Here is a 27,934-nt window from a genome sequence, read left to right as displayed (position 1 = left end):
GCTAAGAATGCCAGAGAGAAAATGCCTATTATGAAGCACCAAAGATAAAAGCATATCCTATCTTCACTTTTCAAGATATCTCATTGTAGTTTAATTTTCTTGTAGCTAAGTGATACCTCTCTTCACTCATATTAACATCACAAAAAGAATTCATATTTCCGAGCAAAAAATTGTGTTCATGCAATTTTTGAAAAATTTTAAAATTCAAATTTGGATCTCAGTACATCCTAGTATTTTGATCGTAATCACCTAAATTTGGTATTCCTGTGCACATTGATGCATTGTTTACTAGTTTGTAAAATATCAGTGTTTTAAGAATATTAGTTCTTGTAAAAATGGATTCAAATACTGGCTTGGTGTAGCATCAGGAGGAGGTGCATGTTTAGTGCCGGGCGTTTCAAGGAATGCAGGAGAGGGATAAAATTGCACGTCGTGATCGGACTGAATTTTACGGAAATCGGGAATCTGGTCATCATCGTCAATACTGTCTCCGTCAATTCCATCATTATTCCCGTCATTATCATTACCGTCTTTATCCGAAATTTCATGCATCACTGTCACACGAGTAAGTCGGATAACATAACCACAATCGTCATTGTTTGAAACCCTACCGGCATTATTATTACTCTCAGTATCATCTGAATCGTCGCCTGACTCGATATAATCAGAATCAACACTCAATTAATCAATATATTTTACCAAATCATCAATTTCAAACATAATACGAGAACTAGTCCCATTATTATGAACACATGGTCTACAGGTACGCGCCAAACAGCTGAAATAGAAAAAATCACAACATCAGCACAACATGTCGCACAGAGATTCTGGTGGTAGATTTAGAAACTATGTAGTATCTACTACAGGGTGATGCTGACCGGAGCTGCCATCTATCAGATATGTGCAAACTATTACGACTTACATAGACAGCTGCAACACGGAGCGCGATCGCGCTCGTGGCACTTTTCGCTAGGCTACAGAGGAGCGCGATCGCGCTCCCTGGCACTCTAAGAGTTAAGGAAAAAAAAAACCCAAGTTAACTGATTGGAAGTACAAATGATAAAAGCTATGTACAAAATTGTGTTAGTAGTATGAAGACTAGTATAGGAAAAACAGAATGGTTTAAAGTTGAAAATGGTCTCTGGCAGGGAAGTGTTAAAAGTTTCAAGTACTTGGGAAGTGTGATCACAGAAGATGGAAAGATACTGAGGAAATTGGGAAAAAAAATACAACAAGCAAACAGCTTCTACCAGAGTGTAAAGGGTATTTTGTGGAACCAAAATGTCCCGAAGAAATGTAAGTATTATATTAGACTTATTATGAACCCATACTAACTTATGCAACTGGATCGTGGACTACAACAAAACGAAAGGAGAGTAGAATACAGGCAGTGGATATGAAATTCCTGAGAGGTATCGAGGCAAAGACCAGAAAGGATAGAGTTAGAAATGAAGAGATAAGGAAAAGGATGGGAATCTTGAAACTTCAAGACGGGATAGAAACAGCAAAGCTGAAGTGGTAATGGCATATGACGAGAATGGGAGAGGAGAGCGCCAAAATATTTTTTTCAGAGAAGTTAACAGAGTTAACAGGAAAAAGACCACGAGGAAGACCCCGAAAGAGATGCACAGATAAAGTGTGAGAATGCATAGAAGAGAGGGGAAGAATACCAGATGATGTACTTTAAAAAAAAAAAAAAGAGTGGTGGAGAGACAGGCAGTGATGGAGGTCCTTGATTCACAACCCAACCCAGGAAGCTGGAAACGGGAAATGAAGATGATGATGACTGTTGAAACAGTGTTTTTGATCAGTTATGATAGTTTCACTAATTTTGGTTAATCAAGGTTGTAAATTCTCTCTGGTCCGTTTCAACAAGTGCTCTGAAGCTATTTTTCGAGTTGCCCTTGATGAAGTTGTTAAAGGAATTAAATCAGTGGAAAGCAAATAAACACAATCTACTATGTACAACACTGTAATGCTTGCTGACAGTTCAGAAGGCCTTCAATTCCTTTTGAACAGCATCAATGAATTAAGCAAGGAGTTTGGACTTAAACATTTAGAGAACATTTGTGGTAATCAGCAAGGTGAAAATCATGCTGTTGTGGACTGAAACACCATTGAAAGGATGTTTCAAGTACCTAGGATAATGGCTAACACAAGAATGGTATTGGGACGTAGAAATTAAAATCAGAATCAGTATTGCAAGAAATTAAAACATCTTGTGTGCAGCTGTGACCTCAGAATCCAAACTTGGTGTCATGAAGGGTTGTGTTTTACCGGTGCTGCATTACAGTTTCGAGGATGGACATTGAACGTATTGTTAATGAACCAACTGTAGGCCTATGGAATGTAGATGTATTGCAGGATGTTGAAGATTCCATGGGTAGCCTATGTTGCTTACTAGGACTGGGAAATCATGTGAAGTCTTGTTCTTTGCAAATCCCAGGGAAGCAGCCTAATTCCATTACATTTTTTGAAATGGAAAATATAGCCTGATACAAATGATCTTGAGGCAAGATAGACAAGAAGCGTGGATGTGCGTGCAGAAGATTATCCTGGGTGCAGAACCTTTGACAGTGGTCCGCCTTCTATGATACAACAACTCTAATTCAGATATGGGGAATACAAAATAGGAAAATTTTTTGCATGGTGATCGCCAACCTTCTTTGAGGAGACTTTGCCAAGAGAAGAGGAAGAAGTGTTAATGATCAGCATTTGTCACATCATGAAATAATTTTTTAAAAAATATCTGTGATTGTAAGAAACTTGCTTTCTTTTTGGGGCTATTACTTGTATCTTCTGCATACAGCATGCATACAATCAATCGTTAATCAAGTAAATATGAGAAAATAAACGGTACCTTCAGTGTTCCAGTTCCAATTACACTGGGAGAGTTGGCCGTGCGGTTAGGGGCGCGTGGCTGTGAGCTTGGATCTGGGAGATAGTGGGTTCGAATCCCACTGTTGGCAGCCCTGAAGATGGTTTTCCGTGGTTTCCCAATTTCACACCAGGCAAATGCTGGGGCTATATCTTAATTAAGGTTGCGACCGCTTCCATCCAACTCCTAGGCCATTCCTATCTCATTGTCGCCATAAGACCTATCTGTGTCGGTGCGACGTAAAGCCATTACCAAAAAAAGTTCCAATTACATTCACCATGTTGCTCTTGGGTAAATAAATCTACCGAAATATGCCCTTGAAGAACATGTAGTGTTGCAGTCAAAAACCTTCTCTTTGTTTGGTAGCAATAATACCCATTTCATATCTAGGAATTAAGGAGAAATATTTCTTTATTCATGAGTAACTTTCAGACTTATATTTCTGTACATTATTAATACAGGGAATATATTTTAAGACTGCATAGCAGAGTACCGAGGCATAGGAGCATAGAGAAGCAGCGACAGCGAGTGCAGTATCCACAGTGGCGAGCAGATGAAATAGTATCAAAGAAACGGCATGATTAAGCTTATAGAAACTAAACTGAACTCCCCTGCTCTATAAATGCCCAGGACAAATGAATGAATGAATAAATATACTAGTAAATGAAACTGAACTCACCAGTATTTACAGACAAATTTCAAAGTGATCTCCTTGAGCTGCGGTACAAGCTTCACATTTTGTAATGAGATTTTGAAACACACTTTGCAGTTCATGGACAGTGATGGAACTAACCATGTTCCTAATTTTGATTTTTTATTCTTCTGCAATTTGAGAATTATTCCTCTAAACATTTCTTTTGAGATTTCCCATAGATAAGTCGCATGGGCTTAAATCAGGTAAACACAGGGGACATAGGCCTTCACTGATTATCTGATCATCATTGAATACTTCCTGCAACCGTCGCATCTTACCATCCTTCTGGAAATAGCCATACTTTGTTTTTTTCTTCAGTCAATTCAGCAAAAAATGGTGTGAGAATGTTGTGAATATACCGGTCGGAAGTAATCGTGTCCTGGAAAAATATCAGACCAATAATTTCGTCAGGCACTAATAGCGCACCATACACCCACTTTCATATCGTGCAGAGGTGTAGGCTGTAAAATGTGTGGGTTCTCTGAATCCCAGATCTTATTGTTCTGTAAATTGGCATATCCACTCAAATGAAGCCACGCTTGATCACTCGTAAAAATAAAATTTTGAATCCACAATACCATCGTGGCCATTATTCATTAAACAAAAACCCTATTGCATTACAGCCCTGATGGGCATTGGCCTACAAAGCGACCACTGCTCAGCCTGAAGGCCTGCATATTACGAGGTGACATGGTCAGTGCGATTAATCCTCTCGGTCGTTATACTTGATTTTCTAGATCAGGATTGCCATCTTATCAGATAGCTCCTCAATTGTAATCATGTATGAGTGGACCTCAAACCAACCTTCAGGACCAAGTAAAAATCTCTGACCTCGCCACTAATCGAGCCTGGGGCTTCCGGTTTAGAGGCAGGCATGCCACCCCTAGACTGTGGGGCTGGACACTATTCATTAGCCAATTGCAAAATCTTATTCTTGCAATGAAATCTGTAGGCTGTGTATTATGGACTGAATGAGTCAAGTAAGATTGTAAATGTAATAATTTTGTTACGTTACGTGCTGACAAATGAGAAATACCAGTTTTCTGAGCTGTTCTCCATAGTGACTTATGTGGACTGACTTGCAGTCTTGCCCGTATATCTTCTAACCTCTCCTGTGTGAGAGCTGTTCACCTTCACTGTTTTTTTCTTATTAGTTACGGAACCAGTGCTACGCCACTTGTGAACGAGTGATGCACGTTCATTTTTGTTGGTACTGTTGAACCGGAAAACTGTCTACAGAATTTTCAAAGGCACCTTTTAACTGGTTTCTTCTTGTTGTGTAAATGACACTCTATCAAAAATATTCTCTGTGCTGTAGCGTACTTAACTATCACGATGATAAATTTGCAACACATTTTAAATTCCAGTTGTTACTAGTGAACTGATAGAGCTAAGCATTTGCTGTCTCAGCTGTCAACACTTCCTATCACAGGCTTGATACAAGACATAAGGCACTCGCTTACGGATTCCCAAGGTCTGTGAACAGAAATGTGAAGTCTTAAATTATACTCCCTGTACAATAATATCGCAAACAGTATATTGTGTTATATTGCTTTTATTTAATTCTGTTTAATTACTTTTGAAAATATCTGTGGTTATTGTTATACTCTCTTCTCAAGCTCAGTCAATTCATTTCTTGTAGGTGTTATAACAGTGAACAATCTCATTAAGTTGGAGTTTCGTGGTCACAGTCTAACCTTCGTAGAATAATGTCCTTAATTAATGAGCTAGTGGTCTTAAATGATCTAAAATAGAAACACTCTTACATAATTTAAACCTGTTCATGGTATTGTCACAACGTTTTATATGCTGCCAAATTTGCCATAAAAATGTAAATTGACTGATGTGTTCAGACATATATACTGACTGTTGTAAATCATTTGTGACTGTATTGAAAACTAACCATAGAATGTAGGCTCAAGGTAGTTGTAGTACTGTATATGTGACTAACCATTCTCCACTTGTAGTTTACCTGTAATTGCTCTGTTTTGTGGGTAGATATAAAATTATTATTCCAGATCCTAGGTTGAAAGCCTTAGGAGAAGCAAAATACAGAGGTTTTCGGGAATGGTTTGACAACAGATTGAACGACGCGATAGAAGCTGCTGAATCTTCAAACTGGGAATCCTCTATGTCGAATAGTAAGTATGATAGCATCAGTGAGCGCTGGGTCCATGGCCGTCTTTGTGGTCCTTCAGTGGAGCTAAATCTTCCTTGGTTGCAGATCCCTGCTTGGTGGTGAAATGTTTGTTTTCTTGTTTACTCTTTGTTTGCTTCTGTTGCCTTTTTTTTAAAAGTTGTAAATGCTTGTTAATTTGTAGTCCTGTGTATTCGCCTTGATAGAAAAATACAGTATATTTTTCTTTCTTCCTGCTTAATGTCCTTAAAATTACCCGTTTCCCCTTTAATATTAAAGAAAGTTAATATAGAGTATGTTTTTAATTTTTGTGTTTCACATGCTGTTCCTGAACATTAAAACTACCTTTGAATTGCAATGTTCCATTCAGTTGATAAGTAATGCATCTTGTCTTGTAGTAGTAGTAGTAGTGCAGTCTATATGGTAGTTCTGTTATACAGCTCAGTTTCATGGCTTCAGAACTCCTTGTAGGAGACTTAGGAAACAAATAGGTATAAGAATTAAAGAGAGAATAGAGGCAGTGTTATCAAGGGACAGTTGGTCACGTTGTAGTGAGACGAGAATTATGTGTGTTTGAGGTGAGAGAAGGAAAGCCCTTTTACTTCTAACATTTTAAACACTTTTTCGCTCCTCTAATTCACTGCAGTGTTGCGTACCTACCATCCTATCTCATTCTCTTGTACTTATTTTTGTCTCTATACCCCCCTGTTTTTGTGTCAGCAACCTACACAGTTTAACATACATCTTGCTTCCTGCTCTCAACAGTTCCTTCTCCACCAAGATTTATATGATTTGCACTATTTCTGCCCCTCAGAGTTTGTAAATATAATGGACCTGTTTTCTACTATATTTCGACTAGTACATCAATACCCTCAGCAATGGATGACCACAAATCCAGAATTCCAAATACTGGTAATATACATAGTTTTTATAGTACAGTAGCAAATGGTAATTAGAAAAAGAGGAAAAAAATAGAAATAACATAAAACATGCTACCTGAAATCAGTAACAATTCTGAAGTGTAAAACTGGGTGGTTGCTATTGAATCACAGTATTTTATTTCAAATGTGTGTGACCATGATTTAATTTTTTTAAATGACAATAATTATGGGACTGTAAATCCATATAGAGTGGGAAAAGTGATGTCGAGAAATCTTTATGCTTGATGTGCACTAGATATTTGGGTGAAGGTTGAAGCCACGCACTTGGTTGTACAACGTAGTTGCTCCCTTTGCCCTCTGCAGTTCCTTTTTGGTAAAAGTACTCTGATAACACAGTTTCCCTTTTGAAATAGTCTGCATTTTTTGCACTAACAGAAAACTTGACATTTTGGCATTCGCATTTGCATGGAATTCTGTTTTTCTGCTCTAAACTAAAAATCCTTTCTGTTGGTGAGTTGCTCTGTGGAACCAGGAGAATAGCCATTTATCTGAGAAGTATGTGTGTTCTAATGATCCAAATTGCATGAAAATGGGTAGGAAAGCTCAAATGCGGTCACTGAAAATGGCTGTAGGGTTCTTTTCCATGTAAAATTATACATTTCACCAAAAAAAAAAAAAAAAAAAAATTCAATTAGTTGCAGTTAGTAACATCATGCTGTGATGTGGCTATTGTCAGATCTACTCATTGTTATGCTGCATTGTGTGTCTAACATTTTATTGTAAGGCCCCATCTTCATTTTGACATTGACTGAAGATGTATGGAAACACACCTTGTCTATATTACTTCTTGAGTGTACACTAGGTAAGTAATTGACTTTTATATATTACATTTGTATTGTAATACAATATCATTCAGTTCTATAGGGTGTTTTCTGGTCATTTTCAACATTGTGACGGAACATCTTAGCATAATGTTATTAACTGCAACTAATGGAAGTTACTCATTTAATCAAACTCCTAATTTTACACGGAAAAGAACCCTACAGCCATATTCAGCGACCACTTTTGAGTTTTCCTACAAAGTTTTAGGCATTTCAGAGTGTTCTAATGCAAATACTTCTCTCATTAGTGAAGGGTGCTTTCTTTTTCAGAAGCATAAGTGCTTCTTGAAATTTCAAACCAAATTCTATCAGCCCTTTCATCCTTGTCAAAAGGAACCTCGTATAACTATTGGCAACTGGGAACTATTGAATATTTGACACGTTGATCCCTGCTCTAGTGGCAACTTTTGACATGTTCATATTTTGTTACGTAATATCCTCAATTCTTCAACAGATGTCACAACAGTCTACTTTTTGTTGTTCACAGGCTCTGCTTTGCTATTCTTTTTCATTTTTCCATCTGGTGTGAGTTATTTGCTTGTGTGTGTATACAGTAAAACCTCGTTAATTTGAAGTCGCTGGGACGCAAAAATCGGACCTCAAATGACATGATTTCGAATTAACCGCCAACTCGTAATTCAGAAATACCAACCCTTGCGGCGTCGCAAAATATTCTAAGACCCATTACTGCATGTAATCGCCTTATTGATTCACAGTTTAAACCTGGAAAAAAAAAAAAACTATTTCCAAAATGTATCCAGCAAGGTGCATTTACAGTATTCAAATAATGCACCTGGATAACTCGCTGCCAAACATAACCTCATGTAACGAAAGAAAAAAAACACATGCTTCAAATACAAGGACAAATTATGTTGGCTCCTTGTGTAAATGCTTTATTTCTTTGGGTTATTGTACTGTTCGCATTTCTTAGATGCCTTGTACTTGCACGGAAAGTGTCCCACTCGTTAAAACATAGTGGTTTATTGAACTTTATGACGAGGGGTGGAAGTCTCTCACTTCCGTGTGCATTGCAACACAGTACAATGACTTTCACCCTTGTACGATTTCCCAGCTGGCACTTCTCTCCTTTAAAACCGTAAGTTCATTTCGGCTCAGCATTGAGAAGGAACAATGCAGTTTCATTGGCATTGACAATATTGTTCGCTGGGTACGAATTGATTGATTATGAGCCATGCTTTTCGCCAACTATCGGCATTGCCAATGTTCGCGGATTCTGCTTCTCCATATACTGCCAGCTACGTGATACTGTGGCATTCCTTAAAATCCTAATTACAAAGAATTACGATTTCACTCAAACTTACCAAATGTGAAGCACACTGTAGACACACCGAAGTGAGTAAAAGTGCGGAAAGCTATCCCTGCACGTTCCGGAAGACGTGTTTTATCATGGCGTGGATACATTTTAAATTTAAATTACTCTGTAAAATACTATTTTAAAAAATGTAAAAGCAGTTTTGAATTAAAAGTCTGACTTTCGGTGATGGGACAGACATTGCTCGTCGAATTACGAATTATCTGTATTTCGAAGTAAACAGTTTAAATAATATGCAAAACCGTACCTAATGTTTCTGGGAATGAGAGCTTCCTCGAATTAGGCGGCATTTTGAATTAACCAATTTTGAATTGTCGAGGTTCTACTGTATATATTATTTGATTGATAATATATATGTTTAATATAGTGTGTTCCTAAATATAGCGATTCACTTCATTACGGAAAATTAGTGATGGAGTAGTGCGAAATTTGTTGGAGGATGAAAGTGACAGGGATGTTGAGAACGAACCAGCAGATTCAGTCAGATTCAGAATGTTTATCAACTATTTCTTTGCATCAAATATCGGAAAGTGGAAGTGAGGACGAGCTTCCCATAAAGCAACCTATCGTAACAATGTAATCTAAGATCATGCCAATAAGTTTTCCCTGATATTTTCAAGAATATATCTCTGAATGATGAAACCTTTCCTAGTGCATTACAGATACATTGATAATCTGCATACTGTATCTCAGTTTGTGACATGTTTCACTTTTTGTGTACATATGATCAGAAGTTTTATCATCATTTTGAATTTAGGAATTGCAGTTTTTGAACAGACTGGTACATTTTTAGAGTCAAAACATTGATGTAATATGTGTCAACATGACAATCCTCAGTTTATTAGCTTTACACAGATATACACTGACTGACAGAGCAAATGCAACACCAAGAAGGAGTGGTTCGAAAGGGATGAAAGTTGGGGAAAAAACAGAGACGGCACGGACGAATAATTGATGTTTATTTCAAACCGATATGCAGGTTACACAATGCGCACTGCATCGACTCAGTAGGATGTAGGACCACCGCGAGCAGCGATGCACGCAGAAACACGTCGAGGTGCAGAGTCAATAAGAGTGTGGATGGTGTCCTGAGGGATGGTTCTCCATTCTCTGTCAACCATTTGCCACAGTTGGTCATCCGTACGAGGCTGGGGCCGAGTTTGCAAACGGCGGAGAGTACGCTGGCCACGGAAGCATCTGTACACCTCGTAGAGCCTGTTGGGAGATGCGAGCAGTGTGTGGGCGGGCATTATCCTGCTGAAACAGAGCATTGGGCAGCCCCTGAAGGTACGGGAGTGCCACCGGCCGCAGCTCATGCTGCACGTAGCGGTGGGCATTTAACGTGCCTTGAATACGCACTAGAGGTGACGTGGAATCATACGCAATAGCGCCCCAAACCATGATGCCGCGTTGTCTAGCGGTAGGGCGCTCCACAGTTACTGCCGGATTTGACCTTTCTCCACGCCGACGCCACACTCGTCTGTGGTGACTATCACTGACAGAACAGAAGCGTGACTCATCAGAGAACACGACGTTCCGCCATTCCCTCATCCAAGTCGCTCTAGCCCGGCACCATGCCAGGCGTGCATGTCTATGCTGTGGAGTCAATGGTAGTCTTCTGAGCGGACGCCGGGAGTGCAGGCCTCCTTCAACCAATCAACAGGAAATTGTTCTGGTCGATATTGGAACAGCCAGGATGTCTTGCACATGCTGAAGAATGGCGGTTGACGTGGCGTGCGGGGCTGCCACCGCTTGGTGGCGGATGTGCCGATCCTCGCGTGCTGACGTCACTCGGGCTGCGCCTGCACCCCTCGCACGTGCCACATGTCCCTGCGCCAACCATCTTCGCCACAGGCGCTGCACCGTGGACACATCCCTATGGGTATCGGCTGCGATTTGACGAAGCGACCAACCTGCCCTTCTCAGCCCGATCACCATACCCCTCGTAAAGTCGTCTGTCTGCTGGAAATGCCTCCGTTGACGGCGGCCTGGCATTCTTAGCTATACACGTGTCCTGTGGCACACGACAGTACGTTCTACAATGACTGTCGGCTGAGAAATCACGGTACGAAGTGGGCCATTCGCCAACGCCGTGTCCCATTTATAGTTCGCTACGTGCTCAGCACAGCGGCGCATTTCACATCATGAGCATACCTCAGTGACTTCAGTCTACCCTGCAATTGGCATAAAGTTCTGACCACTCCTTCTTGGTGTTGCATTTGCTCTGTCAGTCAGTGTATAAAACTTCATAGATTTATTTCATACCTTGTGGATATTTTTTATTTTATTTAGGCAAGTAAAATCTGTCAAATATGGCATTTAACATTGCCAATTGTAGGGGTTAATATTATAACTTAGTTGTGCATTGTTAATCTTTCAGGTTGGTAATCATGTTGTAATAAGTGGTTAGTTTGAGATAGGGCTGTAACTTTGCCATCAATAAAGACAGTATTTAATCTAATCTAATCAAACTGGAAATGACTGAATTCTGTTTCTAAGGATTTGATTTGTTCTGTTATATATTCGGTTATATATTCAACAGATAAAAAGTTCTGGGATATTTGCTGGAAAACATCAGCTACTAGAGCATACCCAACTTGTCCTTAGTAGGTAGGCTGTTTATTTACAGTGCATTGACTTTTTTTAGTGTAAAACAGTCGGACATCGGAATAGAAAGTTGTAAGCTTGGCCTTATCCAGGGAAACTTCCCTCGTGTATGCCCTTCCCATGACCAGCTCATTGTCACTTTTCTGGAGCTTTAAAGAAGCAAATTTCATCAAACAAATTACTGTCGGTTTTTGAAACTGTGTATGCCCTCACAAAGCAAACAATTATATCACCAAAAAAAATGTATATATAACTTGGAGTAAAGTTTATGACGATGTGGCTTATCTTGTTGGAGAATACATTGAGAGAATTGAAAAATGGAAAGACAGAGTTGAGAAACAAAGGGTCTAGTTTTGTGGATATGTTTTTGAACTGCTTATGGGAGACTACTGGCAAAAATGAGTGCAGTTGGACTAGAAAAAAATGACTGAATGGGTGGGTATATTTCTAGAAAATAGAACTCAGAGAATTAGAGTGTGCGAAGCTTTATCTGTCCGTGTAATAATGTAGAGGGGAATTCCTCAAGGCAGTATTATTGGACCTTTGTTTTCTTATATACCGGGTGGTACAGCTGCCCCTATTTTTTCCCGAATATATGCAACCAACTAGGACGTAAATGCCTCTTAGTCCCATCTTGCGCAACACCTTACAGCAAGGTTTTGTGCAGTTAACCCGATGTAGACTTCTCCGCACAATGGAAAAATGGTACAAGAGGCAGTAAGTGAGGTCCATCTCAAAAACACTGTACCATTTTATGTAGAACGGTGTCCAATACTCTACTAATTTTTACGAAATGATACTATACTGTACAAACCATAAACACGCCTATAGCTGTCGGTAGAGAATTGCACACCTGATTGGTCCAAGAGGCCATTTTCTTTTGATAGAAAGGGCGGTCGTGGTATCATAGAAAACGTGGTAGGGCAAGACCAATTACAGACATGTCAATGCACCACCATTTTGTACAGTCTCATCACATCGAAATTGATAGAAACGTGTTTTGCACTGTAGTTTATAATCTGTGGCACGCAAATGCTGTACAGCAGATGTGATAGCTTACGCCATGTAATTATTACCGTTAGAGCGATCAAAAAAGGCATAAAACGGGACCATAAGGCTGTAACTCATCAGTAACTTGTCGAAGCGGGAACTTCCGCTCTCGATTCACAATTAAGTATTTATTTTCCACCTAGTCGATACAATGATTGCTTAAGGCAATTTTTAATGGTCAAAAGTGGTACATGTTTCGTATATTATCAACATCTTCAGCCACATAACACTGTTTAGATGAAAAATGTATAAAATTGACAAAGTGAATACAGAGTTACAAGGATGGAGCTTGTACGTTGCAAATAGCTGCGCGGAATTACGTATGGAAGACGTACCTCGATAGGTTACTTGAAGCAGGTAGGGTTCCAACCATTCTTGAGTCATGCATTTTTTAATTTCATTTCGTATTCGCCTAGGCATCGTTTACGAAGACCTTTCTGAAGTCTCCAATATTCTTCTACGGAAGTTATAATAAACAGGTATCATAAATATTGCCACATACGCACCGATTGTGAACACCACCTGAAACATAACGCTGAACTCATTCAACCAAGTAACGCGTAGAAAATGGTTGCAACTATCTGGGCGTAAGAGAGACGCGATTCTTTAGTTCACTGTGGTGTTTGCACATTCGAGTTCAGAACTTTTAACATCAACGCTCAGTATCGAAGCGATAGCCTAGGTAATTCCATTAGTACAGAGCTACGAGACCAATTCTTTGTCGCCTGCAGTGGCTACATGGCACCAATTGCAGCGAGCATACGATATGTTAGCAGGCATTTAGAGTTCGAATCTAGTTACGAGCTTTTCAATTTTATTTTTATATTATACTTGTAAGGCCATTGGTAATAAATATTTAACGTTCTTAAGTCTCAAAAGTAATTTGCCACCTTTACAGAGAAAGCATACATACGAAAGGAATAATAACATGCGACTTCCATATGGCAAACGACTACAGGGAATGATTCACAATTAAGTATTTAATTTATTTTCCACCTGGTCGATACAATGATTGCTTAAGGCAATTTTTAATGGTCAAAAGTGGTACATGTTTCGTATATTATCAACATCTTCAGCCACATAACACTGTTTAGATGAAAAATATATAAAATTGACAAAGTAATGCTTTAGAGGAAGTGTGTTAATTTTAAGGACACTTCCTCTAAAGCATTACTTTGTCAATTTTATATATTTTTCATCTAAACAGTGTTATGTGGCTGAAGATGTTGATAATATACGAAACATGTACCACTTTTGACCATTAAAAATTGCCTTAAGCAATCATTGTATCGACTAGGTGGAAAATAAATTAAATACTTAATTGTGAATCTATTGAAGTGCGATACGGACCATGAAGCTGATTTTATGTAATACAGGGAATGAAGCGCAGTGCACGTGTTGTCAACATTCTGACCCACCCATTCAACCAAGCAACTGCTCACGTTCGACTCGAAGACCAACTAACAGCGGTCTACACTTCTACACTTTGGAAGGGTAATAGGGAGGTACATTCAGGGAAACGGGATGGCCTAGGGAGCGGTGATAAGGGAACAGGGAACTGGAAATCAAGTAGGGATGACATAAAATTGTTAGTGCTGAACTGTCAAAGTATTGTAAAGAAAGTAATAGAATTAAGTAATTTAATAGATATATATTTACCAGATATTGTAATAGGAGTTGAATCATGGCTGAGAAATGATATAATGGATGCAGAAATTTTCTCACGGCACTGGAGTGTGTATCGTAGAGATAGGATAGGAAAGGTGGGAGGGGGAGTTTTCATTCTGGTGAAAGAAGAATTTGTAAGCTACGAAAAAGTTAAAGATGAGACACATGAAATTCTAGGTGTAAGGCTCATTTCTAAAGATAATAGGCAACTTGATATATTTGGAGTGTACAGATCGGGAAAGGGTAGCACTGATGCGGATTCGGAATTATTTGATAGGATAGTCAGCTATGTGGGAAACGACATGGAAAGAAATGTGATTGTAGCGGGAGATCTGAATTTGCCAGATGTAAATTGGGAAGGAAATGCGAACGACAGGAAGCATGACCAACAAATGGCAAATAAGTTAATATGGGAAGGACAGCTGATTCAGAAAGTCATGGAACCAACCAGAGGGAAAAGTATCCTGGATGTGGTGCTGATAAAACCAGATGAGCTCTATAGGGAAACTGAAGTAATAGATGGTATTAGTGATCATGAAGCTGTTTTTGTGGTAGTTAAAAATAAATGTGATAGAAAGGAAGGTCTTAATAGTAGGACTGTTAGGCAGTACCATATGGCTGATAAAGCAGGTATGAGGCAGTTTCTAAAAAGTAACTATGATCGGTGGAAAACGGTAAATAAAAATGTAAACAGACTCTGGGATGGGTTTAAAGAAATTGTTGAGGAATGCGAAAACAGGTTTGTACCTTTCAGGGTGGTAAGAAATGGTAAAGACCCACTTTATTATAATAGAGAAATAGAGACTAAGAAGAAGGTGCAGACTGGAAAGAAATAGAGTTAGAAATGGTTGTGGAAGTAAGGAGAAATTGAAGGAACTTACTAGAAAATTGAATCTAGCAAAGAAGGCAGCTAAGGATAACATGATGGCAAGCATAATTGGCAGTCATACAAATTTTAGTGAAAAATGGAAGGGTATGTATAGGTATTTTAAGGCAGAAACAGGTTCCAAGAAGGACATTCCAGGAATAATTAATGAACAAGGGGAGTGTGTATGTGAGGATCTTCAAAAGGCAGAAGTATTCAGTCAGCAGTATGTAAAGATTGTTGGTTACAAGGATAATGTCGAGATAGAGGAAGAGACTAAGGCCAAAGAAGTAATAAAATTTACATATGATAACAATGACATTTACAATAAGATACTAAAGTTGAAAACTAGAAAAGCGGCTGGAATTGATCAGATTTCTGGGGATATACTAAAGACAATGGTTTGGAATGTAGTACCATATCTGAAGTACTTATTTGATTATTGTTTGGTCGAAGGAGCTATACCAGATGAATGGAGAGTTGCTATAGTAGCCCCTGTGTATAAAGGAAAGGGTGATAGACATAAAGCTGAAAATTACAGGCCAGTAAGTTTGACATGCATTGTATGTAAGCTTTGGGAAGGCATTCTTTCTGATTATATTAGACATGTTTGTGAAATTAATAACTGGTTCGATAGAAGGCAATTCGGTTTTAGGAAAGGTTATTCCACTGAAGCTCAACTTGTAGGATTCCAGCAAGATATAGCAGATATCTTGGATTCTGGATGTCAAATGGACTGTATCACGATTGACATGTCTAAAGCATTTGATAGGGTGGATCATGGGAGACTACTGGCAAAAATGAGTGCAATTGGACTAGACAAAAGAGTGACTGAATGGGTTGCTATATTTCTAGAAAATAGATCTCAGAGAGTTAGAGTAGGTGAAGCTTTGTCTGACCCTGTAATAGTTGAGAGGGGAGTTCCTCCGGGCAGTGTTATCGGACCTTTATGTTTTCTTATATATATAAATGATATGAGTAAAGGAGTGGAATCAGAGGTAAGGCTTTTTGCGGATGATGTTATTCTCTATAGAGTGATAAATAAGTTACAAGATTGTGAGCAACTGCAACGTGACCTCGAAAATATTGTGAGATGGACAGCAGGCAATGGTATGTTGATAAACGGGGCTAAAAGTCAGGTTGTGAGTTTCACAAATAGGAAAAGTCCTCTCAGTTTTAATTACTGCGTTGATGGGGTGAAAGTTCCTTTTGGGGATCATTGTAAGTAGCTAGGTGTTAATATAAGGAAAGATCTTCATTGGGGTAATCACATAAATGGGATTGTAAATAAAGGGTACCGATCTCTACACATGGTTATGAGGGTGTTTAGGGGTTGTAGTAAGGATGTAAAGGAGAGTGCATATAAGTCTCTGGTAAGACCCCAACTAGAGTATGGTTCCAGTGTATGGGACCCTCACCAGGATTACCTGATTCAAGAACTGGAAAAAATCCAAAGAAAAGCAGCTCGATTTGTTCTGGGTGATTTCCGACAAAAGAGTAGCGTTACAAAAATGTTGCAATGTTTGGGTTGGGAAGAATTGAGAGAAAGAGGAGCTGCTCGACTAAGTGGTATGTTCCGAGCTGTCAGCGGAGAGATGGCGTGGAATGACGTTAGTAGACGAATAGGTTTGAATGGCGTTTATAAAATTTGGAAAGATCACGATATGAAGGTAAAGTTGGAATTCAAGAGGACAAACTGGGGCAAATATTCATTTATAGGAAGGGGAGTTAGGGATTGGAATAATTTACCAAGGGAGATGTTCAATAAATTTCCAATTTCTTTGAAATCATTTCGGAAAAGGCTAGGAAAGCAACAGATAGGGAATCTGCCACCTGGGCGACTGCCCTAAATGCAGATCAGTATTGATTGGTACGTAGGGTACACGAAACAGCATATCGTAATCCTAGCAGCAACGTGTGAGCACGTACTGTACGGTTAGCACGAAAGCAAACATTATGTATTCACGGGATGATTATATGAATATGGTACTACTTTATGGAGAAGCAAGGCAAAATGCACGGGAAGCCACACGCTTGTATCAAGAACGATTTCCTGGACGAAGGCTGCCAACTGCAGATACATTTCGACGTGTTGAAAGACGGTTGCGTGCAACGGGGTCATTTCATACATTACCCCCTTGTTCGGGATTCTCCAGTGACGTCTGGAAATAACGACGAAGCTGTTCAAAATGCAATTGCATACAACCCGCACACAAGCTCACGGGCCATAGGAAATGAACTGAACATCAGTCATGTATCTGTACTGTGAATATTGCACCGCCATAAATTCCACCCTTTCCATCAACAGCTGCACCAGGAACTTCATGGAGATGACTTTCCAAAACGGATAGAATTTTCGCAATGGATATTACAAAGAGTTGAAGCTGATGCAAATTTCTTAATGGACATTCTCTTTAGTGATGAATCCAGATTTATTATTATTACAAGGTATTAGAATCATTCCGTATTGACGGTTTTCACTTTACAATGGCGAAAAATGAAAGTATCCTCCTATTCAATACATCATATATTCCGTCATTAGACGGAGTAAACAAGTTCAGACATGTTTCGGCTCGTTTGAGCCATCTTCAGTGAAAAAATTAGGGGGGGGGGGGGGTTGGAATAATTTACATAATATGAGTTGAAAAAATGCTAAAAAACATAATGAAAGCGCAAATGAAAAAACAAACAAAAGAGAGCCTAGACGGAAACAAAATAGCACAAATATACAATATTTACATCAATATGCAGAGCAAAAAACAACTTATTGCGACAAAATTCAGTGAAACAGGTGTTAATTTGAAATAATAATTGATACTAAAAACTGCGTTAACCTAAGAAACAAGGGAATGAGAAAACAAATGATGCAGATGGAAATGAATAATAGTAGCACATGGTGAGGTTGTGGACCTCATAGTTTACAAATTATTAGTTTATAAAAACGACAAAACAGTTTGAAATCGCTGTCAAAATCCTAGTGGAAACCCATCACATAAAATTTGTCAGGAGGAGAGCGGGAGCAAACATTTTGAGAGAAACCAAGCCTGAATTAACCTGCAGGCGAAAAGCCTGTGATAAGGAGAAAAAACACCTTAAATTTAAGGCTTCAGAAATAGCAGCATTCTTAATATCTTCTCAATCTAGCGGTCCCTTTCTTCATTATTGTTTCATAATGTTGGCTGGTGTTTTGCCTTATTATAGAGGGGTCGGAAGGGCCGCATATAAAAATATGAGAAGCTGTGTTAGGTAGAAGACAGATGCATAGTAAATTGTAGTAATCTAGTGGAAACCATCAATGAAGTTCTAATGGTGTGCAGTAGGTGGTTGTCCTCTCTAGTGGCCTGGCTTTCTCAAAGTAACGGTCTCGTTCGCGTGATCGAGTCTATTGTTGGTTCGGCTGTGTCTGCTAGGATGGAAGGAGCGGAGGGGGAAGGGGAGGTACAGGGCTGGTTTGAGGAAGGGAGGGGTGTTGAGTTGGAGAGATGGAGGTGGGTTTGTTTGGCAAATATAAAGAATGAATGTTTCAAGAGGATGTTAGTTTACTCGCTGACTTCTAAAGCTCGAATGGTGTGGCCTTCTTAAAGTGACGGTCTCGGTCGCATGATCGAGTCTATTGTTGGACCTTGCTCATCATTCTCGAGAGCATCCACATCGATTTAGATCAGTTTATGAACCCCACTCACAATTTAAATGAAGTCAGCGAGAAAAAGAACATTCTACTTGAAACATTCATTCCATACATTTTTTCACTGAAGATGGCTCAAACGAGCCGAAACATGTCTGAACTTGTTTACTCCGTCTAATGACGGAATATATGATGTATTGAATAGGAGGATACTTTCATTTTTCGCCATTGTAAAGTGAATCCAGATTTCACAACAACGGAACTGTTAATCGTCACAACTTCCATTAGTGGAGCGTTGAAAATCCTCACTGGATCAGGGGAGCTCGATTTCAGGTACAATGGGGCATCAACGTGTGGTGCGGGATACTAGGTGACAAGATAATTGGACCATATTTCTTCGAAGGAAACCTCACGGGACGACGCTGTCTAGAGTTTCTTCGTGAGTACCTCCCACTCTTATTGGAGGATGTGCCCCTTATGACACGTTTACGGATGTGGTTCCAGCAGGATGGAGCTCCCCCACACTGGTCGTTGGCAGTACGGAACCACTTGCATAGGACATATCCTGGACGATGGATTGGACGAGGGGGTCCGGTCACATGGCCGGCTAGATCACCTGACCTTACTCCACTCGACTTTTTCCTCTGGGGTTATTTAAAGGAAAGAGTCTATGAGCAGGAGCCTGAGAGCCCGAATCATTTATGGCGGCTCATCACGGAAGCCTGCAGGCAGATTCCACCACATATGTTGCAGCAAGCAAGAATGTCTCTCCTCCACCGTGCTCAGATGTGCATTAACGAAGCAGGTGGTCATTTTGAACATTTGCTTCATTAATCGAATGGCCATGCATAAGCCCATCGCACCGCTGTCGGTACAATCTCACTATTGCAAATAGCTCTTTTAAGAGCTCCTTAAAAAACAAACATAGCTGAGTACCTGCAATATGAGAACTGATCATGATTTAGATTTGTCGTCAACAACACGACTCTCACGAACATCAACAACGCAATAAGAATATTTGTCGTACACAGGACTCGAACCACCTACTAACGAACACCGGTACTCTCCTCTAACTTTTAGCAAGCTTGGCTATCACGGGTTGCTGTTTAGCGCTGTTGTGTTGCTGCTACTTCTAGTCATTCACCAATAATATTCTCTGTACAAGACGTTTCTGCGACACATAATTTTCACGATTCTTTACCATCAATTGGTATTTTATCATTAATGCTGATTTGCTTGACACGAATAAACGAATTATGGGAAGCGTTGTAAGAGCAGACATTGTAGCGAGTAGTCAAGGTCAATATTTTTAGGTTTGACTATAATCTGCAGGTTGCATAAAACTGCGTGAATAGGGGCAGCTGTACCACCCGGTATATCAATGATATGTGCAAACAAGTGGGTTCAGAGATAAGGCCTTTTGCAGATGATGTTATTGTGTACAGAGAAATAAGTTACAAGATTGTGAGCAACTGCAAAATGACCTTGATAATGTTGTGAGATGGGCAGTACGCAATGTTATGATGATAAACAGGGTTAAAAGTCAGGTTGTTTCACAAATAGGAAAAGTCCTCTCATTTTTAATTACTGTGTTGATGGGTTGAAAGTTCCTTTTGAGGATCATTTTTAAGTACCTAGGCGTTAACACTAGAATGGCCAGAGCGGTCATTTTGACGGTTAGCGAATTTCAAGGTATTTCCATGCTCCTAATTTTTTATGCACGAGGTTGTTCTTTTGTGACTTTTAATCTTTTAGGTTTACGTACATTCACACCAAAAATTACATCCGTAGATGATAAGGGAACACCTATAACGCCATAAGCGGTCATTTTGACCGCTTCACTTCCTTGATACGGAGAGCTCAGTTCTGCTCACTGCTTACTTCCTGTGATATATTTACAAGTGGCACTATAGGGGCGTATGATGTAACTAAATAGTATGCCTTTAGCAGTGGTTGCAAGTGGACGAGTTAGTGCCTGTCCCTTGTGTCGTATAGTGCGTAATAATGGCTCGGCGGCAAAAACTTATTCCTGTTCAATTATTAGCAGAACTCGAAAAGCTAGGAGAAGACGAATTCGGTGACGAAGATACATTATCAGATATGGACGCAATGAGTGACGATGAGGATTTTATACCTCAACAGTGTGATAATATGTCGGATAATGATGGTGATTCTGCTGATGAAAATGCGCACACAGTGGACTTCGCACCTACGATAGATGCTGTTACTCCTTCAACCAGCCGTGATCAATCTTGGAGCAGAGGACGATTTCTTAGCAGCGGGCAACCTGTTCGAAGAGGAAGGGGACGAGGTGGGGGAGGTCATGAACTGGTAAAGTCTTCTTTATTTGCACCAGGGGATCAGTTATGTGGTAAGGATGGAACAACATATAAAGTTGTGCATAGAAACCGAAGCTCGTAGACAGACAATGGATAATAATTGGTCTATTTCTGTGGAAGAAGTAGATGCTTTTATTGCTTTGTTCTATGCCTGTGGAGCTTATAAACTTACTAGTCTAGCTGTAGGTCATGTGTGGTCTTCTTTATGGGATCCCCCTGTTTTCACCAACACTACGGCAAGAAACAGGTTCAAAGAAATTCTAAGGTATTTGCACTTTGATCTCCGTAAAACTAGATCCACTCGTTTGCAGACAGATAATTTTGCTTTGGCGTCGGCTTTTTGGAATAAATTTATTGAGAATTGTTATGCGTGGTATAAACCAGAAGCGAATGTCGCAGCTGATGAGCAACTCTTCCCAGCAAAACTTGGTGCAAGTTCAAGCAGTATATGGCCAACAAGCCAGATAAATTTGGCATAAAATTCTGGCTACTGGTAGACGTTGATTCTAAGTATGTGTGCAATGGGTTTTCTTATCTTGGAAAAGACAAAATGCGACCCGCCAATGAGTCACTGCCTGAAAATGTTGCCATGAAACTTATAGACCCATATCTCATGAAAGGACGTAACGTGACCACTGACAACTTCTTTACATCGGTAAAGTTGGCTGAGAGACTGAAAGAGAAGAAAGCTAGTATTGTTGGAACAATCAATCGAGCGAGGAAGGAAATCCCAGCATCACTCAAAGCACTATGTATGAATCTCTACGAGACTGTCGTACTTCATAGGGAAGATCACACTACTGTCCAGTATATCAAGGAAAAGTGAACAAGAATGTGCTTCTGCTAAGCACTCTACACCCAAGCGTTCGAGTCAGTGAAGGTAACAAGAAGCTCCCTAGTACCACTGAATTTTGTAACGGAACTAAGTATGGTGTGGATGTAGCTGATACAATGGCGCGTAAATACACCACTAGAGCTGGATGCCGAAGGTGGCCTGTACGTGTATTTTACAACATACTTGATCTAGCAGCAATAAATTCATGGATAATCTACAAAGAAGTTACGGGACAGAGAATCTCTCGACATGATTATATTCTTGAAGTAATACAAGAACTAAGATCTGATTTTGTGAAGACAAGATCCCGGTTGATTGAACTCCCTACACTTTAGCCTGAGCCTAAGATTCAGGTTCAGTGTCCCAGTCGTAAGCGACGACAATATCAAGTGAACTCCAATTGTAAACAGAAAAAAACCTCCGACACATGTTCTTCGTGCAACAAAGTAGTCTGTGGAAAATGTTCGTGTAAGGTAATAACTTGCATAAATTGCTTTTCAAGTGCCTAAATAGGCTTGTAAACAAATACTGTTATTTTTATTATAATTTTTCACAAAGGCATTCAATAGCAAGTCTGCCGAAATATTTCATTGTTACCTATTAGAAGTGAGAGAATATGAACAATTATTAATATTTGACAATGGATTGATCTGTATACAATACATCCTAATGGTTAACTGTTGTTTTATAATAAATTATTGAACATTTGCATGTTTCCCAGATCCTGGATCCTAGGTATATGTCAGTAAGCGGCAGTGGTCAAAATGACCGCCTGCGGCCTTTATAGGTATGAGGAATGTTCGGCCGTTCTAGTGTTGATATAAGGAAAGATCTTCATTGGGGTAATCACATAAATATGATTGTAAATAAAGGATACAGATCTCTGCACATGGTTATCAGGGTATTTAGGGTTTTCAGTAAGGATGTAAAGAAGAGGGCACATAAGTCTCTGGTAAGACCCCAACTAGAGTATGGTTCCAGCATATGGGACCCTCACCAGGAATACTTGATTCAAGAACTGGAAAAAATCCAAAGAAAAGCAGCTCGATTTGTTCTGGGTGATTTCCGACGAAAGAGTAGCATTACAAAAATGTTGCAAAGTTTGGGCTGGGAGGACTTGAGAGAAAGGAGATGAACTGCTCGACTAAGTGTTATGTTACAAGTAATGAATCTCATTATTGTGACAGTATTGAAGCTTAGTATACATTGTATTGTATTGAACAGGTGGATATTAAACTATTTTGTAACTTTTTAATAAGTGGTATGTTCCGAGCTGTCATTGGAGAGATGGCGTGGATGACATTAGTAGATGAATAAGTTTGAGTGGTATCTTTAAAAGTAGGAAAGATCACAATATGAAGATAAAGCTGGAATTCAAGAGGACAAATTGGGGAAACTATCTGTTTATAGGAAGGGGAGTTAGGGATTGGAAAAACTTACCAAGGGATATGTTCAATAAATTTCCAATTTCTTTGAAATCATTTAAGAAAAGGCTAGGAAAACAGATAGGGAATCTGCCACCTGGGCGACTGCCCTAAATGCAGATCAGTAGTGATTGATTGATTGATTGATTTTGATATTTTGAGCTTGTCTTGCCAGATTCTGCTTCCCCAGAAAAACATTTTTCAAAGGGTTGCACTGCTGTGAAATGCATGTCATTACGGTATCTTATGTCACTTGTTGAAAATATTTTAAAAGTATTTTGCATCTTGGAACTCTTCGGTAATAAATATCAATTAAAAGTTGTTCAATATTGGCATTTTCAAGACTATTACAGCCCTTTTTCAACAGCTAAATGCACAAGATGATAGGCACAGTCTTGTATGTGATTATTTCAATATATTTTGTAGAAAAATGAACTTACGCCATAGGAAACACCAGTCATAGTGCCTGCATTGTCTTATACAAACCCTGCACTATGGCTTCAAAAACACCAGTCATAGTGCTTGCATTGTCACATGCAAAACTTAGTTTTCCTATAGGATTTTCCTCTTTTTCAGTGCTCTGTCCAAAACTCAAATTCCTTCCCCTATATTGTCCTTTGATACCTGAACTGTAAGGATGGTTGTCGATATTTGCCCAGTTTCCAGATCCGAATGTGCCACAATTATTGGGTAAAGGTGCTTATCATCCATGTCATTACTTCTGTCTGCAGCCAATGCAAAGGGTTGAGATTTTATGATATCTGTTTCCTTTTCATCTATAGTACCAGTTAAACTTCTGATTAGTACTACAGTTATTATTCCAGCACAACTGTACTTCGATACTATCCTTGAATGCAGAAACATTTTCTTAAACAGATTCACAGCATGGTCACTGCAGACTACAGGTGGATTATACTCTACAAGGAATGTTGTAAATAATTCCTGCATTTGTTACAGCACTTCTATGTTCAGAGATTTTCACAAACAGTGTGAAACCGGGCGAGTTGGCCGTGCGCGTAGAGGCGCGCGGCTTTGAGCTTGCATCCGGGAGATAGTAGGTTCGAATCCCACTATCAGCAGCCCTGAAGATGGTTTTCCGTGGTTTCCCATTTTCACACCAGGCAAATGCTGGGGCTGTACCTTAATTAAGGCCACGGCCACTTCCTTCCAACTCCTAGGCCTTTCCTATCCTATCGTCGCCATAAGACCTATCTGTGTCGGTGCGACGTAAAGCCCCTAGCAAAAAAAAAAAACAGTGTGAAATCCTTGTTTGAGTCCTTCCACTTCATAGCATCTCTATGGTATCTCATGTTTCTTGGAATCATATTGTCCGCCATGTGCAATGGAAAAATCACGTGAACACATGCTACGAAATATATGAGAGAAAGTTTTGAAGAATTGAGTAATGTGGCCATTCTTTAGTGTATTCCTCCTTGAATTTTTGGGTGATTTTTGGTTTCTTGGTTATGTCAGTATTCCCTGCACCTTCACCACATTCTTTCTGTTGCATCAGAAATAGTTTTTGTTCACAATTTTTCTCCAATACTTACGTTGGAAAGAGCAGCCTATTTCATTTTTACTACTGCTTTGTAATAAATACATTATTACTTACTAACAGGTCCATGCATTAATTCTAGCATTACAGCCACAACTGAGCACAAAGCTTCTCGCTTTATAAACATAAAAACAAGAGCTTCTGTGCTGGTTCTCACCGTATTCTCACAAGCCACCAACCTATGCACCTATGAGGAACAAAGACATTCAACACAACTGATAGAGACCACTTCCAAAGTTCGTTCTATTCGGGTATGCAAGCTTGCACTTCGCTTTGCTAATAAAAAAATGTACAATATTATGGTACCAAGTGAAAAATGAAAACCTACAACCTGTTTTCCAGTCATTGACCAGGTCAGGAATGGAATGAATGAAACAGATATAGGCTATTAGTACGATGGGGTCGCCACTCCCAAAGTGATTTAGTAATGACTGATAGATGCTATGAAATGAGAATGGAGAGTGTTGCTGGAATGAAAAATGACAGGGAAAACTGGAGTACCCGGAGAAAAGCTTGTCCCGCCTCCGCTTTGTTATGGTACCAAGTAAATAAATAAATTTAAATAAATCACAATTTTTGACAAATCATTCATAACTGCGTAGTTATAGGAGAAATTAGTAATTACAGTGGAACCTCGATTCTCCATTTTTGGAGGGACCACGAAAAAAACCCCCAACATATAACACGGGAAAATGGAAAATCCGGGAATGAATGAAAACCATCAACAATTTGCTAAATATCGCAAAAATGAAATATGTATTATTATAATCTTACAAACGCTCCTAAACCAAACCAAACTACAGTCCCCATTGGGCCAAGCGACTGCTGCTTTGCCCGAAGGCCTGCATATTACGAGGTGACACATGGTCAGTGTGACTAATCCTCTCGACTCTAGGCCGGAGTCGCCATCTCACCATTAAATAGCTCCTCAAAGGTAATCGTGTAGGCTGAGTGGACCTGGAACCAGCCCTTGTATTCAGGTGAAAATGCCTGACCTGGCCGGGAGTTGAACCCGGGCCCTCCGGGTGAGAGACAGGCAAGTCAGAATGTGGGACGGCTTCAGACATTAATTACCAGTACACGAGTTAAAAATCTTGATACTTTGTATTCAATTTTACTGGGAAATGTTCGTCAATTTTCCGTGAAGCAACTTTGATCAGCCATACTATTTGAAAAATCTAATAATGCCAAGCCAAACAACAATCGACCACAAGTAGTTTTTAATTCTCTAATCTAATAAAATAAAGCACATTAGATATAAAAGCGCCCTACATGATGGTTAAATCCCTTCTTTTCTTAATCTTCCATTGTAATTTGTTCAACGATGTACTGTTTGTAATCAGTATCTGGAAATTTTGTAACGCGTAAATTAGGCCTCCATCGACATTTACAGGTTATGTTGAACTCGACAATATGGTTTCGAATGTAAGTATCGATTCTCAAAAGTTCGCGAACGCATTAAATTTGCGAGATATCGCAAGACATCGATTGCCAGCACAGCTAGCAGAACGGCCTTGAAACTAAGTGTAGTAGTAATACCAATGAGCCGATGTCTGAAATTTTGTTCTTGGGTTTGCGTTAAGAAGAATATTTTCTTGAAAATTTAATTTATCCGGTGACAAAAGGTTTTGGATCCACAACCATACGAGCATTGAAACATGTTTAGTAAGGTTTGTGCTGTTTTTGGCTGCAATAACTTTGAACTTCTTCAGCTTTCGAAATCTTTCTTCTGCGTACCTCGAGACAAAACAGTGGAGCCTTTAACAATAGTGAATTTATTATCTGTGAAAAAAGTGCTTTCTTCTTAATGTATTCAGGTTTATCCATGATTACTCTCTCCCTTGGTGAACATTAAGTTCTTGAACTTTTGTTTTAGGTTGTTAAATTGTTTGTTAGCTACCTGGGACTCTTGTGACCAAAGGCCAGCACGCCAACCCCGGAAAGCCTTAAGAACCTCCTGCAGCAAGCATTCCCGTAGTCTGTCACGAGGCAGGAGACCGTATCCATTGACCTGCTGAAAAAAAAAAAAAAACCACCACCCCCATTTCATTTTGTGAGAACATTCTGGTATTCCCGCTTGTTCAGTGTGTTAGATTTAAAAAGTGGTAACAGGAGTTCCGCATTTCCCATAGTAATCACTATCGCATGCTTCAGTGGTGGTTGGAAGTGTAGGGTGTTATCTGAATATGAAGAGAAAAGTGTTGGAAGAAACACACACGCCCAGTCTTCATACCAGAAGAATGAATTACATGCGATTAAAACCCCCGATCTACTGGGCGAGTTGGCCATGCGGTTAGGAGCGCGCAGCTGTGAGTTCGCATCTGGTAAATAGTTCGTTTGAATTCCACTGTCGGCAGCCCTGAAGATGGTTTTCCGTGGTTTCTCATTTTCACACCAGGCAAATGTTGGGGCTGTACCTTAATTAAGGCCACGGCCGATTCCTTCCCATTCCTAGGCGTTTCCTGTCCCATCGTCGACATAAGACCTATCTGTGTCGGTGTGACGTAAAGCAAAAAAAAAAAAAAGATACGATCCGTCCGGGAATCGAGTCCGGGACCTTTTGAACTGAAGGCCTCACTGCTTACCATTCAGCCAAAATCATTATTGAGTTCTGTTATTTCTATCGGTATTAAGATTCAGCTTTCGTAGTATCAAAAATCATTTAGTTTAATTATTTCAATCTTGCTGCCTGATGTTTAAGGTCGGGCCGCCAGGTGCGTCAACATGTCTCTCGGTTTAGTGCTTGTTGTTTAAAGGGGCCTAACATCTGAGGTCATCGACCCTCTCTTGGTTTAGTACGGGGGAATACGGACGTGTCTAGTGTTGTCTATAGTGTATTTGTTTATATTCAATTCTGCCCATCACTAACCACAATCAAATTGGAAAGAGAAAAATTATCATAAAAACTTCAGAAGTTATGGTTATTCGTGACCTTGAGCTCGGCTGGAAAGAGTGCTCGCTGCACAAGTCAGGACGAGTGGGAAATCGTGCAACATTTTTCTATGTAATGTGCGCAAATAAAACTACTGCGATTTTTATGACATTTTAACACGAAAACTTAAAATTTCCAGTCTTATATTAGGACCAAAACAATAATAGGCAATCCCAAGACCTCCCATGGTTTCATGTATGTGCAACATCTGTTTTGGTCTCGATAACATA

General features: G+C 39.5%; 1 protein-coding gene across 6 annotated transcripts in view; it reads left to right on the top strand.

Moving 5' to 3' along the window:
• Opa1 (Opa1 mitochondrial dynamin like GTPase) overlaps positions 1-27,934 on the top strand; it is a 229,102-nt gene that overhangs the window by 29,338 nt on the left and 171,830 nt on the right. For 4 of the 6 annotated variants that reach the window (XM_067149272.2, XM_067149269.2, XM_067149271.2 and 1 more), the window contains exon 4: positions 5,591-5,713. The exons of the other annotated variants lie outside the window; for them this stretch is intronic. In XM_067149272.2, the coding sequence (XP_067005373.1) occupies positions 5,591-5,713 (123 nt within the window). The remainder of the gene's footprint in view (positions 1-5,590; positions 5,714-27,934) is intronic. 6 annotated transcript variants of the gene reach the window in all.

This window comes from Anabrus simplex, chromosome 6, assembly GCF_040414725.1.
Source record: "Anabrus simplex isolate iqAnaSimp1 chromosome 6, ASM4041472v1, whole genome shotgun sequence".
NCBI classification, from domain to species: domain Eukaryota; kingdom Metazoa; phylum Arthropoda; class Insecta; order Orthoptera; family Tettigoniidae; genus Anabrus; species Anabrus simplex.
The sequence above is the reverse complement of the archived record's forward strand: the minus strand, read 5'-3'. Positions and strand labels throughout refer to the sequence as shown.